At 50.5% G+C, this 13,908-nt stretch overlaps 1 protein-coding gene across 2 annotated transcripts in view; it reads right to left on the bottom strand.

Moving 5' to 3' along the window:
• The window catches only part of Clip2 (CAP-Gly domain containing linker protein 2), a 90,272-nt gene that overhangs the window by 56,233 nt on the left and 20,131 nt on the right, over positions 1-13,908 (bottom strand). For both annotated transcript variants that reach the window (XM_045143408.1, XM_045143409.1), the window contains exon 2: positions 5,242-5,422. In XM_045143408.1, the coding sequence (XP_044999343.1) occupies positions 5,242-5,365 (124 nt within the window). In that variant the 5' untranslated portion in view covers positions 5,366-5,422. The remainder of the gene's footprint in view (positions 1-5,241; positions 5,423-13,908) is intronic.

Raw genomic sequence — 13,908 nt, 5'->3', positions numbered from 1 at the left:
TACAGCCCAGGACCCCACTTGTGGAATGGTACTGCCCACAGTTAAGGTATATCTTCCCACCTAGAACAACCTAACCAAGGTCACTCCTCACAACCCAGTACGGAGGCTAACCTAATCTACACAACCCTCACAAGTGATTCTAGGTACATGTGGTCAATATAAGCCATCAGGGGCTGGGGAGATGGCTCAGTAGTTTAAGGTGCTTGCTTGCAGATGCTGCTGGCCCGGTTCAATTCCCCACTACCCACAAAGCCGATGGGTGTTCATTTGCAGCTTGAGGAGCTCCTGGCATGTACACACATGTACAAACAAATAAATAAAAACAGAAGTTCCAGGGGCTGGAAAGATGACTTAGCAGTAAAGCGCTTGCTTGTAAGGCTTAAGGACCCTGGTTTGAGGCTTGATTCCTCAATAGTCACATAAGACAGATGCACAAGGGGGCGCACGCATCTGGAGTTCATTTGCAGTGGCTGGAGGACCTGGTGCGCCCATTCTCTCTCTCTCTCTCTCTCTCTCTCTCTGCCTCTTTCTCTCTCTGTTGCTCTCAAATAAATAAATAAAAATAAACAAAAACTTAAAAAAAAATTAATGTTCCAGGCTGGCCTCGAACTCACAGCGACCCTGCTATCTCTGCCTCCATCTGCTCAGATTAAAGGTGTGTGCCCCAATGGCTAGCTCCTAATAAATACTCTTCATAATTATGGTATAAAGTCAAACGCCAAGATCAGCAGGCATGGTGGTACACACCTTTAATCCCAGCACTCAGGTGGCAGAGGTAGGAGGATTGCTGTGAGTTCGGGGCACCCTAAGACTACATAGCGAATTCCAGGTCAGTCTGGGCTACAGCAAGACCCTACCTTGAAAAACAAACGTGGTGAAAAACAAAGGCGTGGTGGCACACGCCTTTAATCCCAGCACTTGGGAGGCAGAGGTAGGAGGATTGCCGTGAGTTCGAGGCCACCCTGAGACTCCATAGTGAATTCCAGGTCAGCCTGGGCTGGAGTAAGACCCTACCTTGAAAAACCAAAAAAAAAAAAAAAAAAAAAAAAAGCCAAGAATGCCAGCAAAAAGCAGGTCTGTGCCAAGCAAAGCAGGTCACCCTGCCACAGATGGTAGAGTTTCTTCTTGGTAACCCTTACATCTGCCTGCCCACCCACACCAACTGTGGCATAACCTCGCCCAGCGGCCACCACAGGTACCTCACTCTAACCTCTCTTCCCTTCCCAACCCACTGGGCTTGCTTCTTCCTCGCTCTGCATAGTCCATCTACCAAACTTCTGGCCACAAGCCTTGGAACCGGGATCATCCCTGACTCCTCCACTGGAGTTCCCCTGGGCTGAAACGCAGCCTGCTCACAATGTGACTTCCCCTCCTGAGGTTCCCCACAAAGGAACACACACACATGCCCCAAAGCCCCAATGGTTTATTTTGCTCTAAATCCTTTCTTCTCCCAGCCGTGCCTGAAAGCAAAGAAGCCACAAAGAAAACGATGGAGTCTCGATAAGGTCTCATAATGAAGCCCCTGCATGCCAGTCCTTCCTCGGCCCCTATGATAGTGCCCACACCCATACAGAGCCCACGGAGGGCTAAGACAACCCCTCCTGGCAGCCAGGTCACCCCGATCTTGTGGCATCCAGCCAGCAACACTGGCTCTATACCCCCATCCCCGAAGAAGGGACCCTTTATCCACTCTCTCCAGAGTGCGTCCTGGGCCAGTCTGGCTCAGCACACTTTCAAAGCCAAACACAACCCGGGAACCCCCTCTGTTCCCCCTACTCTTCCCGCGGGAAGACAGAGCTAGCAGACAGCTGGGACATAAAACAAGCGTGGAAGCAGGGATGGCGGTGGAGAAGACATGGATGTGACAGGCGTCTTACCCTGAAATGAACAGAGCCAGCTCCCCATGGCGAACGAAGCCTCACACACCGGCCAGCAGGCGGGCAGGCGCTGGCTGTGGTCCCCGCCTCTCAGATCAATAGCGGACATCATCAGGAGTGTTAGAGAGAGCCCTGCCCTCCCCACACACACAGCCCCGGAAAAGCTCAGCTCGGCTTCCCCATCATGACGCCACTAAAAAGTTTAGGATGTGGTTAAAGGACAGAGTGGAGGAGCTGGCCTTGAAGGGGTGCTCTTGACCTTGAATGGCTGGAAGAAGCCAGGGAGGCAGGGCCCGATCCTGCTGTGATTTACAGAGCATCTCAGACTAGTCATGAAAATGATAAACCTGGCATGGTGTTGAATGGCTGCAATCCCAGCACTCCAGAGGCAGGAGGAGGATTGTGGCAAGTTTGAGGGCTACGTGATGAGACCTTATCTTAACAAAAAAAAGGGAAGGGGCACAGCTCAGCAGTACACCCCTGCCTAGAATTCCCCCAGTGAGGGGCTGGGGGTGTGGTTCAGTGGTACAGCTCCTGCCTAGAATCCCCCAGTGAGGGGCTGGGGGCGTGGCTCAGGGGTAGAGCTCCTGCCTAGAATCCCCCAGTGAGGGGCTGGGGGCGTGGCTCAGCGGTAGAGCTCCTGCCTAGAATCCCCAGTGAGGGGCTGGGGGTGTAGCTCAGTAGTAGAACTCCTGCCTAGGGTGTGGCTCAGTGGTAGAGTTCCTACCCAGAAACTTGGAATGTGTCTCAGGACAACAGAACAGTTCTAGAGCAGAGGGAGGGTTCCCCAGCAGCATCCCAGAGGCTGAACCCCCATCTATCCCAAGCCTAAATCATTAATAACTAACACTCAGGCCTTTGCAAGGGATCCTCATGTACCAGACCTTTCCTGAGCAGCCTCCTCGGGGGTTCCTCCGCTCACCCACAACTGCTCCACCAGCCCCCTGCCAGCCTATCTGCTCCATCCTGGGAAAGCAGAGACCCCCCCTTGAACACACAGGCCCCTTTCCCCAGGCCCCGCTGCTGCCTCCTGCACAGGGCATTCATCCAGCCTTCGTCCCTTGCCAGACCCTCTGCCCAAGGCTGAGCTCATGCCTTGGGAGGGAGCCACAGCCCTACTTCCCAGAGCAAATGCCAACTCACAAACCCATGCCCCAAACAGACAGACACATCATGAGGTGCCCCTTTAATGTCCCAGCCTGCAATTCTGCGGGCATCCCCAGGGTCTCTGTAACTCTGGCCGGCCTTGACGGGGACCTTTAACTGCTGATCCTCTTGCCTCCACCTCCCAAGCACTAGGATTCCAGGTGTGTACCACCACACCCAGCATATGCAGTGCAGGGCATGGAACCCAGGGCTTCAATGAATGCTAGGTAAGTATTCTACCAATTGAATTTTAGCCCCCAGGCCATATTTATTTATTTATTCAAGGCCCAGGTTGGCCTTGAATGCACAATCCTCCTCCTCAGCCTCCTAAATTCTGGCCTTACAGGCATGCACCACTGTGCCCAGTATTCCCCCAGTGCTTTAGAAAACAGATGGCCAGAGCTGCAGAGATGGTTCAGTGGCTAAGACGTTTGCTCTCAATGCCTAATGACAGACGTTCGATTCCCCAGTACCCAAGTAAAGCCAGATGTACAGGGTGGCACATTCATCTGGATGTCTCGGTATGCCCATTCTGTGTGTGTGTGTGTGTGTGTGTGTGTGTGTATCTCTGCTTACAAACAAACAAATAAAAATAAATTATAGGGCTGGAGAGATGGCTTAGAGGTTAAGTACTTGCCTGTGAAGCCTAAGGGCCCCGGTTCAAGGCTCGATTCCTCAGGACCCACACAAGCCAGATGTACAAGGGGATGCATGCATCTGAAGGTCGTTTGCAGTGGCTAGAGGCCCTGGCGTGCCCATTCTCTCTCTCTCTGCATCTTTCTCACTCTCAAATCAATAAATAAATATTAAAAATAAAGTTTAAAAAATACATTTATATTAGTAAAAAGAAGAAAACAGATGGCCAGTTTTATAGAGGAGTGAGAGCCTCAGGGGGCAGCGAGAGCCGGGACCATCCTCCCTGGCACACCCAAACAACCCTTCTCCTAGCTCTGCTTTACAGAGACAACTCTCCATTGTGTTTTGTTTTGTTTTTGAGGCTTTTTTTTTTTAAAGATATGGTCCACAAGGAAGCCCAGGTTGGCCTCAACAGAAGTACCAGCCTTCTGCCTCAGTCTCCCAGTGAGGCATGAATTGCCACGCTCTCTGGTTTATTTTTATCTTTTTTTTTTTTTTTTTGCATGTGTACATGTAATCGTTTGTGTGAGCGCACGCATGTGCCGGTGGACGGGCACATGTGTATACCGAGCACAGGTTGGTATCAGGTGCCCTTCCTGCATCGCTCGCCACTTGATTGACCGAGATGGGGTTTCCCACTAGAACCTAGAGTTCACCAATTCAGTCGGTCTAGCTAGCCAGGTCTGGCCAGCTCACCCCGGGGATTCTCCGCCTGTCTCCCTAGAGCGGAGGTTACTCCTTCCACACCCGCCCGGCATTCACGTGGGTGCTGGGGATTGGAACTCAGGTTCCCAGCTGGCATGGAAACTGTCTTGCTCGCACAGCCATTTCCCCAGCGCCTTGTGCTTCGTTCTGGTCTGTACTGGCAGAGCTGGGGATGGAACCCAGCACCTCATGGCATGCCAAGCCAGGACTAGACCACTGAGTTAGGTCACCAGCCCTTCACTGGGGGACCTAAGGCTAGCACACTATCACTAAGCTACAAATCCTGAGCTCAGACATTAATTCCTTTTCTACAAATACTAATTTCAATGTTTAAAAATACTATTCATAGGCCGGGCATGGTGGTGCACGCCTTTAATCCCAGCACTCGGGAGGCAGAGGTAGGAGGATCACTGTGAGTTCGAGGCCACCCTGAGACTACATAGTGAATTCCAGGTCAGCCTGAGCCAGAATGAGACCCTACCTCGAAAAACCAAAAAAAAAAAAAAAAAAAAAAAGGAAGGTGGGGTGCTGGAGAGATGGCTTAGAGGTTCAAACATGTGCCTGCAAAGCCACAGGACCCAGGTTCAATTCCCCAGGACCCACGTAAGCCAGATGCACAACGGGGCGTATGCATCAGGAGTTTGTTTGGAGTAGCCGGAAGCCCTGGCACACCATTTCTCTCCCTCCCTCCCTTTCTCCCTCTGTATCAAGTAAATAAATAATTTTTTAAAAATAAAAATAAAGTAAAAATAGGTAATAAAACACACACAAAGGTATTGCCAGGAAATCACTGGCCTCCAGGCTGCTCTCAGAGCACTGGGTTCCAGGCCCCTTCCCCACACAACCCTTGTCTTTCCTATCCCCCAGCCCCACACACCTTCCTTGGAGCCGCTGGCCACTGCCGCCACTGAGGAGGACGAGGAGCCGGTGGACGGCCGGCCCACAGGGCTGGAATGCTTCCCCCCTCGGCCAGGGGGCTTGAGACCACTGGGCTTCTGCATGGTGGTGACACTCGGGAGGCAGGCGTGGGTCACATCCTCTCAGCCATCTTGGTTCACCTGTGGGCAGAACACAGAAGAGATAAAGTCATAATATCACCAGGACTTGGGGACTTGACTGGCATCCAGCGATCCCCAAACTGACAGGGGATCCCAGCATTTCTACACCCATTTTCTATTTTGTTTGTTCTTTAAGCATAAGCTTACTTTTTAAAATATTTTATTCATTTGCAAGTAGAGAGAGACGATGGGTACACTAGAACCACAGCAAATGGAACTCCAGATAAATGCACCTCCTTGTGCATCTGGCTTTACATGCACTAAGGAATCAATCCTTTGGAGTTCACTACTCTCAGGCTGGCCTCGGACTCACATTGATCCTCCTGCCTCGACTTCCCAAGTGCTGAGATTTTAAAGGTGTGCAGCATCATCATACCTGGCTTTTTAAAATATTTGTATCTGTTTGCAAGCAGAGATTGAGAATAGACCCACTAGGGTCTCCCACCACTGCAAACAAACTCCAGACATATGTGCCATCTTTGCGCATCTGGCTTTACACGGAGATCAGGGAATCAAACCCAGGCCAACAAGCTTTGCAGGCAAGCGCCTTTAACCACTCAGCCATCTCTCCAACCCTGGGCTTTTTTGTTTGTTTGTCTGTTTGTTTGTTTTTCCAAAGTAGGGTCTCACTCTAGTCCAGGCTGGCCTTGAACTCACAGCAATCCTCCTACCTCAGCCTCCTGAGCACTGGGAATAAAGGCATGAGCCACCACGCTTGGTCTGTTTTTATTTTTGAAGACAATGTCTCACTACGTAGCCCAGGCTGGCCTAGAACTCCCAAACCTCCTGCTTTAGCTTCACAGATGTTGGGGATTACAGATGTGTAATCCCAGCTATGCTGGACCCTTAGAGGGAGAGCTGTGCTTCTTGCTCTAGGGCTGCTCGGAAGTGGCTGGGTAGAGAAGCTGCACAGACCATGTACTGGCTGCAGGGGACAGGCTCAGAATGCAGAGCTGAGACCCGGTCTGAAGGGCCTGGATCCACCAGAGCCTGAAGACAGTCACCACATCACCCGCACACATGCACGCTCTGTACTTTTTTTCTAAGCACCTATCTGAGGGGTGCTGTCACTTGCAATCAGTAAAAAGCCAAAAGAAAAACAAGCCGGGGGAGGGAGTGGAGCTGGAGAGATGGCTTAGTGGTTAAGGCATTTGCTTGCAAAGCCAGTGGACCCAGGTTCGATTCCCCAGGACCCATGTAAGCCAGATGCACAAGGTGGAGCTCGCGTCTAGAGTTCATTTGCAACAGCTGGAGGCCCTAGTGCACCCATTCTCTCTCTCTCCCTGCCTATTTCTCTCTCTCTCAAATAAATAAAAACTAAAATATTGCCGGGCGTGGTGGTGCACGCCTTTAATCCCAACACTTGGGAAGCAGAGGTAGGAGAATCACCGTGCGTTCAAGGCCACCCTGAGACTACAGAGTTAATTCCAGGTCAGCCTGGACCAGAGTGAGACCCTACCTCAAAAAACCAAAACAAAACAAAACAAAAAAACCTAAAATATTAAAAAAAGAAAAGAAAGAAGAGGTAGAAGGATGTCTGTGAGTTTGAGGCCACCCTTAGACTACATAGTGATTTCCAGGTCAGCCAGGGCTAGAGTGAAACCCAACCACCAATAAAAATAAAAAATAAAATAAAATAAAATAAAAAAAGAGGGCTGGAGAGATGGCTTAGCGGTTAAGCACTTGCCTGTGAAGCCTAAGGACCCCGGTTTGAGGCTCGGTTCCCCAGGTCCCACGTTAGCCAGATGCACAAGGGGGCGCACGCGTCTGGAGTTCGTTTGCAGAGGCTGGAAGCCCTGGCGCGCCCATTCTCTCTCTCTCCCTCTATCAGTCTTTCTCTCTGTGTCTGTCACTCTCAAATAAATAAAAAAAAAAAAAATTTTTTTAAAAAAAAAAGAAAAAGTCAAGCTGGTTGTGGCGGTGCACACCGGCAGGAAATTGCTGAAGACGTGGAGGCAGGAGGATCAAGGGTTCAAGGGCTACACATTTTCCTGTTTACCAGATGTGGCAGTACGTACCTTTACCCCAGCACTTTGGAGGTAGAGGTAGGCATATCAACATAAGTTCAAGACTATCCTGAGCTACATAGTGAGTTTCAGGTCAGCCTGGGCTATGTGAAAAACCTGCTTCAATAAATTATACACACACATACATACATACATACATACATACATACATACATACAACAAGAAACTGGACTTGGCGGTTCATTCCTGTATTTGTAGTATTCAGAAGATGGGCAGGACTGCTGCCAGTTCCAGGGCAGCCTGGGCTACATGAGGAGACCATGTCTCAAGAGAAGAGAGGAGCCGGACAAGGTGGTGCACACCTTTAATCCCGGCACTCAGGGGCAGAGGCAGGAGGACCGTCGTAAGTCCAAAGGCACCCTGAGACTACATAGTGAATTCCAGGTCAGCCTGGACCAGAGTGAAACCCTACCTCAAAAAAAGAGAAGAAAAGAAAAGACAGGGAAGGGAAAGAGGAAAGAAGAGAAGAGAAGAGAAGAGAAGAGAAGAGAAGAGAAGAGAAGAGAAGAGAAGAGAAGAGAAGAGAAGAGAAGAGAAGAGAAGAGATATAACACAAAAATCCATCCACAATGCTCACAGCATGTCAATGAGATGGATCAAATTCATGTGCTCAAGTCACAAGGATTGGTGCTTAGAATAGAATCCAGAGCCCTGCAAATGTTAGGCAGGTTGCTCCATCACTGAGCCCTGCCCCAGCCCCTCCCTGGGGGATTTCAGGCAGGAGCTCTACCACTGAGTCACATCCCCAGCCCCTCCCTGGGGGATTCCAGGCAGGAGCTCTACCACTGAGCCATGCCCCCAGCCCCTCACTGGGGGATTCTAGGCAGGAGCTCTACCACTGAGCCACGCCCCCAGCCCCTCACTGGGGGATTCTAGGCAGGTGCTCTACCACTGAGCCACACCCCCAGCTCCTCACTGGGGGATTCTAGGCAGGAGCTCTACCACTGAGCCACGCCCCAGCTCCTCACTGGGGGATTCTAGGCAGGAGCTCTACCACTGAGCCACGCCCCCAGCCCCTCACTGGGGATTCTAGGCAGGAGCTCTACCACTGAGCCACACCCCCAGCCCCTCACTGGGGGATTCTAGGCAGGAGCTCTACCACTGAGCCACGCCCCCAGCCCCTCACTGGGGGATTCTAGGCAGGAGCTCTACCACTGAGCCACGCCCCAGCCCCTCACTGGGGGATTCTAGGCAGGAGCTCTGCCACTGAGCCACACCCCCAGCCCCTCACTGGGGATTCTAGGCAGGAGCTCTACCACTGAGCCACGCCCCAGCTCCTCACTGGGGATTCTAGGCAGGAGCTCTACCACTGAGCCACGCCCCCAGCCCCTCACTGGGGGATTCTAGGCAGGAGCTCTACCACTGAGCCACGTCCCCAGCCCCTCACTGGGGATTCTAGGCAGGAGCTCTACCACTGAGCCACGTCCCCAGCCCCTCACTGGGGGATTCTAGGCAGGAGCTCTACCACTGAGCCACGCCCCAGCTCCTCACTGGGGATTCTAGGCAGGAGCTCTACCACTGAGCCACACCCCCAGCTCCTCACTGGGGATTCTAGGCAGGAGCTCTACCACTGAGCCACGCCCCCAGCCCCTCACTGGGGGATCCTAGGCAGGAGCTCTACCACTGAGCCACGTCCCCAGCCCCTCACTGGGGGATTCTAGGCAGGAGCTCTACCACTGAGCCACGCCCCCAGCCCCTCACTGGGGGATTCTAGGCAGGAGCTCTACCACTGAGCCACGCCCCCAGCCCCTCACTGGGGGATTCTAGGCAGGGGCTCTACTGCTAAGCAAGCCCCAACCTTCTTTTCACTTTTTATTTTGAGACAGGAGCGAGCTCACTAAGTTGTGCAGGCTGGTCTGGAACTTGTGGCCTAGGTTTGTGATCCTTCTACCTCAAGTTCTGAACTGCTGGGATAGCAGACCTCTGTCTCCATGCTGGGCTCCTCTTGGGCAGCCTCATTTTAACCACTGAACGCAATGATGAGGAGGCTCAATGATGCCTCCTCCAGGAAGCCTTTGAGGACCACTGGCCTGGATGGGCATCATGCTGAGCCTAGGAGAATCTACTGTCCTGCTCTGTCTGCAGCCTGCCTTTTTGGAGCCCTTAAGCAACTTGTATGGGTGTATGTATGGGTGTGTTTGGTGTGGTGTATGTGCCCTGTGGCACCCCATAAGCATGCATGCAGTTAGAGGGTGCTCATCTGGGGTGGTCAGAGTGTAACAGATAAATACGGGATGCTGGAGTAATTCCTGGAACCTCAAGCCCTGATCTCATATTGGCAATTTAACCAAAGAATTAGCAATTCCAAATTAGACAAAATGATTTTTTTGTTGTTGTTTTTGGTTTTCAAGGTATGGTCTCACTCTACCCCAGGCCGACCTGGATTCACTATGTAGTCTCAGGGTGGCCTCGAACTCATGGTGATCCTCCTACCTCTGCCTCCTGAGTGCTGGGATTAAAGGCATGTGCCACCATGCCCAGCTGAAACAGGATTTTTAAGATGCATACACTTCCAAAAAAGATTAAAAGTAAAGACAGTTGGCTGGAGAGATTGCTTAGCGGTTAAGGCACTTGTCTGCAAAGCCTAAGGATCCATGTTCAACTCCCCAGTTCTTACGTAAACTAGACGCACAAGGTGATGCAAGTGTGCAAGTTCACACATGCGCACAAGATGGCACACACACATTTGGAGTTCAACTACAGTGGCTGGAGGCTCTGATGTGCCAATTCTATCTCTCATTTAAAAAAAAAAAATGGGCTAGACGAATGGCTTAGCAGTTAAGGCGTTTGCCTGCAAAGCCAAAGGACCCAGGTTTGATTCCCCAGGACCCATGTTAGCCAGATGCACAAGGGGGCGCAAGTGTTCGTTTGCAGTGGTTGGAAGCCCTGGTGCACCCATTTTCTCCCCCTCTCTCTCTTTCCCCTCTTTCTCTGTCAAATAAAAAAAAATAAAGCATTAAAAACAAATTTAGCCCGGCATGGTGGTGCACACTTTTAATCCCAGCACTCGGGAGGCAGAGGTAGGAGAAGTGCCATGAGTTCGAGGCCACCCTGAGACTACATAGTAAATTCCAAGTCGGTCTGGGATACAGCAAGACCCTGCCTCAAAAAAATAAAAATAAATAAGTAAATATAAATATTTTTTTAAATTTTGTTTTAAAGTAAAGACCGTAATAAAAAGTGTCCCTTCCCACTTGGGCAGAAGAGAGAAGTTTTACCAGCACAAAGACTCAACAGTGTTGCTACAACAGATCCAGGGAGAGCCAGTTTCTCCGTGGGTCAGAGAAGACACACTTTAGAATTCCCTGCTCAGCACACCTGGACACACACCTGCACCAGGTGTCCCAGCTAATCGGCCTGGGCTCAGAGGAAGACTCCACCCACACCTGGGCGGGGTGCGCACTCATGACACATCTTTCTGGGTGGGACGGTCAAATGCTGAGGCCCATGACTGAAGCAGACAGGGGGATCTGAGATAGGTGAGGTGAGGGTATGCCGTAGGGTCACCCTAAAATCTTTCCCTCTAAGAGCCGTCCTGGTCCTGCCTGGCCAAAAACGAAGAACCTGCCTACTCTGGAAACCTCACAAGAGAACATAGATGTCCATTCCACTATATCACTCTTTCATCAATTCTTGTTTTTTTTTAATTTTTATTTATTTGAGAGCGACAGACAGACAGAGAGAGAATGGGCAAACCAGGGCCTCCAGCCACTGAAAACGAACTCCAGGTGCGTGTGCCCCCTTGTGCATCTGGCTTACGTGGAACCTGGAAAAGCGAACCTTTAATGGGAGTCCTTAGGCTTCACAGGCAAGCGCTTAACTGCTAAGCTATCTCTCCAGCCCCCCATTCTTTTTGCTTGTTGTTTTGTTTTTTGGGGGGTAGATTCTCACTTTAGCCCAGGCTGACCTGGAATTCACTATGTAGTCTCAGACTAGCCTTGAACTCCTGCCTCTGTCTCCCAAGTGCTGGGATTAAAGGCATGCACCACCACACTGGAATCTTTAATCCATTCATGTTTGATAATTTTGTTTATTTTTTCACAGTAGTATCTCACTCTAGCCTAGGCTGACCTGGAATTTACTCTGTAGTCTAAGGGTGGCCTCAAATTCATGGAGAACCTCCTACCTCTGCCTCCTGAGTGCTGGGATTAAAAGTGTGCGTAGTCACCACGCCTGGACATTCTTACTTAAGCTGCAGTCTCTTACTGATCCGAGAGCGTGCTGTTGTTCTGCAAGCCTGGACGATTCCCTGGTCTCTGCTCACCTTTGTCCAGACTGGGGTTATAGGCACACAAGGGCCACACCCAGCTCTCATTCCTGCCCAGGTCACACTTGACATAGCTTCAGGTTTTTTCTTTGTTTATTTTTTTTTAAATGTATTTATTTGGGCTGGAGAGATGGCTTAGCGGTTAAGCGCTTACCTGTGAAGCCTAAGGACCCCTGTTCGAGGCTGGATTCCCCAGGTCCCACATTAGCCAGATGCACAAGGGGGCGCACGCATCTGGAGTTCGTTTGCAGTGGCTGGAAGCCCTGGCGCGCCCAGTCTCTCTCTATCTATCTGACTCTTTCTCTGTCTGCCACTCTCAAATAAATAAAATAAACAAAAAAATTTTTTTTAAATGTATTTATTTGCAAGGAGAAAGAGAGAGAGAATGGGCACCCCAGAGCCTTTAGCAAATGAACTATAGGAGAGGCATGCACCACCTTGTGCATTTGGCTTTCTGTGGGTACTGGGAACTCAAACCTAGGTCATTAGGCTTTACAGACCTGGAATTCACTACGTAGTCTCAGGGTGGCCTCAAACTCATGGCAATCTTCCTACCTCTGCCTCCCGAGTGCTGGGATTAAAGGCGTGCACCACCATGCCCAGCATTGTTTGTTTTTCTTTTGTTTGTTTTGTTGTTTTTTTGAGGTAGGGTCTTACTATAGCCCAGGCTGACCTGGAATTCAGCATGCAGTCTCAGGCTGGCCTCAAACTCATAGCAATCCTCCTACCTCTGCCTCCCAAGTGCTGAGATTAAAGACGTGCGCCACCATGCGTGGCTCTTAACGTTTTTTTTTTAAAGAAAAAAATATTTTTATTTATTTATTTGAGGGGGGCGCAGAGAAAGAGAAAGAATGGGCAGGCCAGGGCCTCTAGCCACTGCAAACTCCAGACACATATGTCACCTTGTGCATCTGGCTTACATGGGTGCTAGGGAATCAAACCTAGGGCCTCAGGCTTCACAGGCAAGTGCCTTAACCACTAAGCCATCTCTCCAGCCTCCCCTACCCCATTTTTTAAATTTTTGTTTATTTTTATTTATTTATTTGAGAGCAACAGAGAGACAAAGAAGCAGATAGAGAATGGGTGTGCCAGGGCCTCCAGCCACTGCAATGAACTCCAGCCCAACCCCAGGCAATTTTAAGTGGGACCACAATCTCTCCTTTCTGAGTACCCAGACCTAGCATAGTATATCCTGGGACCCCCCCACCCCTCCCGCCAATGAATGGCATGTGTGCAGCCCTGCCAAGAACCAAGGCCTTCAAGGGTACAAATTTCAGAGACACTCCTCCCAAGGGAGGCTCTCTCAGCTGCCCTCTTGGACCCAAAGATCCCAGAGAATACCCTGTGTGACCACGCCTTTGTATGGGTGACACCTCCTAATTCTTAAGTCCCCAGCTAAGGCAGCAAATGTCTTATAAGCTGAACATCTTCAAAGCTCAGAAAAGTCAGCAGGTGTGGGGGAGGCAGCCAGGAGTGGGGTCACGTGACTCATCCCAGCACTCAGAAAGCTGAGGCCCAAAGGTCAAGTTCGAGGCCAACCTGAGGTACATAATTACACCCTGTCTCAAAGCAAGAAAAAAAAGAAGGGGGCGTGGTAGTGTCAGTGAACTAGGGAGGTGGAGGAAGTCGGATCAGAAGTTCAAGATCATCCTTGGCTACATAGGAGTTTGAGGCCAGCCTGAGATACATGGGGAGTTCCTGTGAAAGAAAGAAACAGAGAAAGAGGAAGGAGAGGGAGAAGGAAAAAGGAAAGGGAAGGGGAGGGGAGGGAAAGGAAAGAAAGGGGAGAGTGTCTAAGGTCAAGCCACCCTGAACTTGCCTGACCTTAGGAGCTAAGCAGGGTCAGACCTGATTAGTACCTGGGGAGAGAAGAGAAGGAAAAAGATGAGAGATGTGAGAGAAAGGAAAGAGAGGAAGAAGCCGGGTGTGGTGACGCACATCTTAAATCCCAGCACTCAGGAGGCAAAGGTAGGAGGATCGCCATGAGTTCAAGGCCACCCTGAGAATACATAGTGAATTCCAGGTCAGCCTGAGCTAGAGTGAGACCCTACCTCAAAATGAGAGAGAGAGAAAGAATGGGAAGAGAAGAGAAAGGAGAAAGGGAGACGGAAAGAAAAGGAAAAAGACAGGGGAAAATAAAGAAAAAGAAAAAGAGAGAGGAGTTAATTCAGGGATCCAGTTGTTAACAGTGG

This window comes from Jaculus jaculus, chromosome 2, assembly GCF_020740685.1.
Source record: "Jaculus jaculus isolate mJacJac1 chromosome 2, mJacJac1.mat.Y.cur, whole genome shotgun sequence".
NCBI lineage: Eukaryota > Metazoa > Chordata > Mammalia > Rodentia > Dipodidae > Jaculus > Jaculus jaculus.
This window is presented reverse-complemented; position numbering and strand designations above follow the sequence as displayed.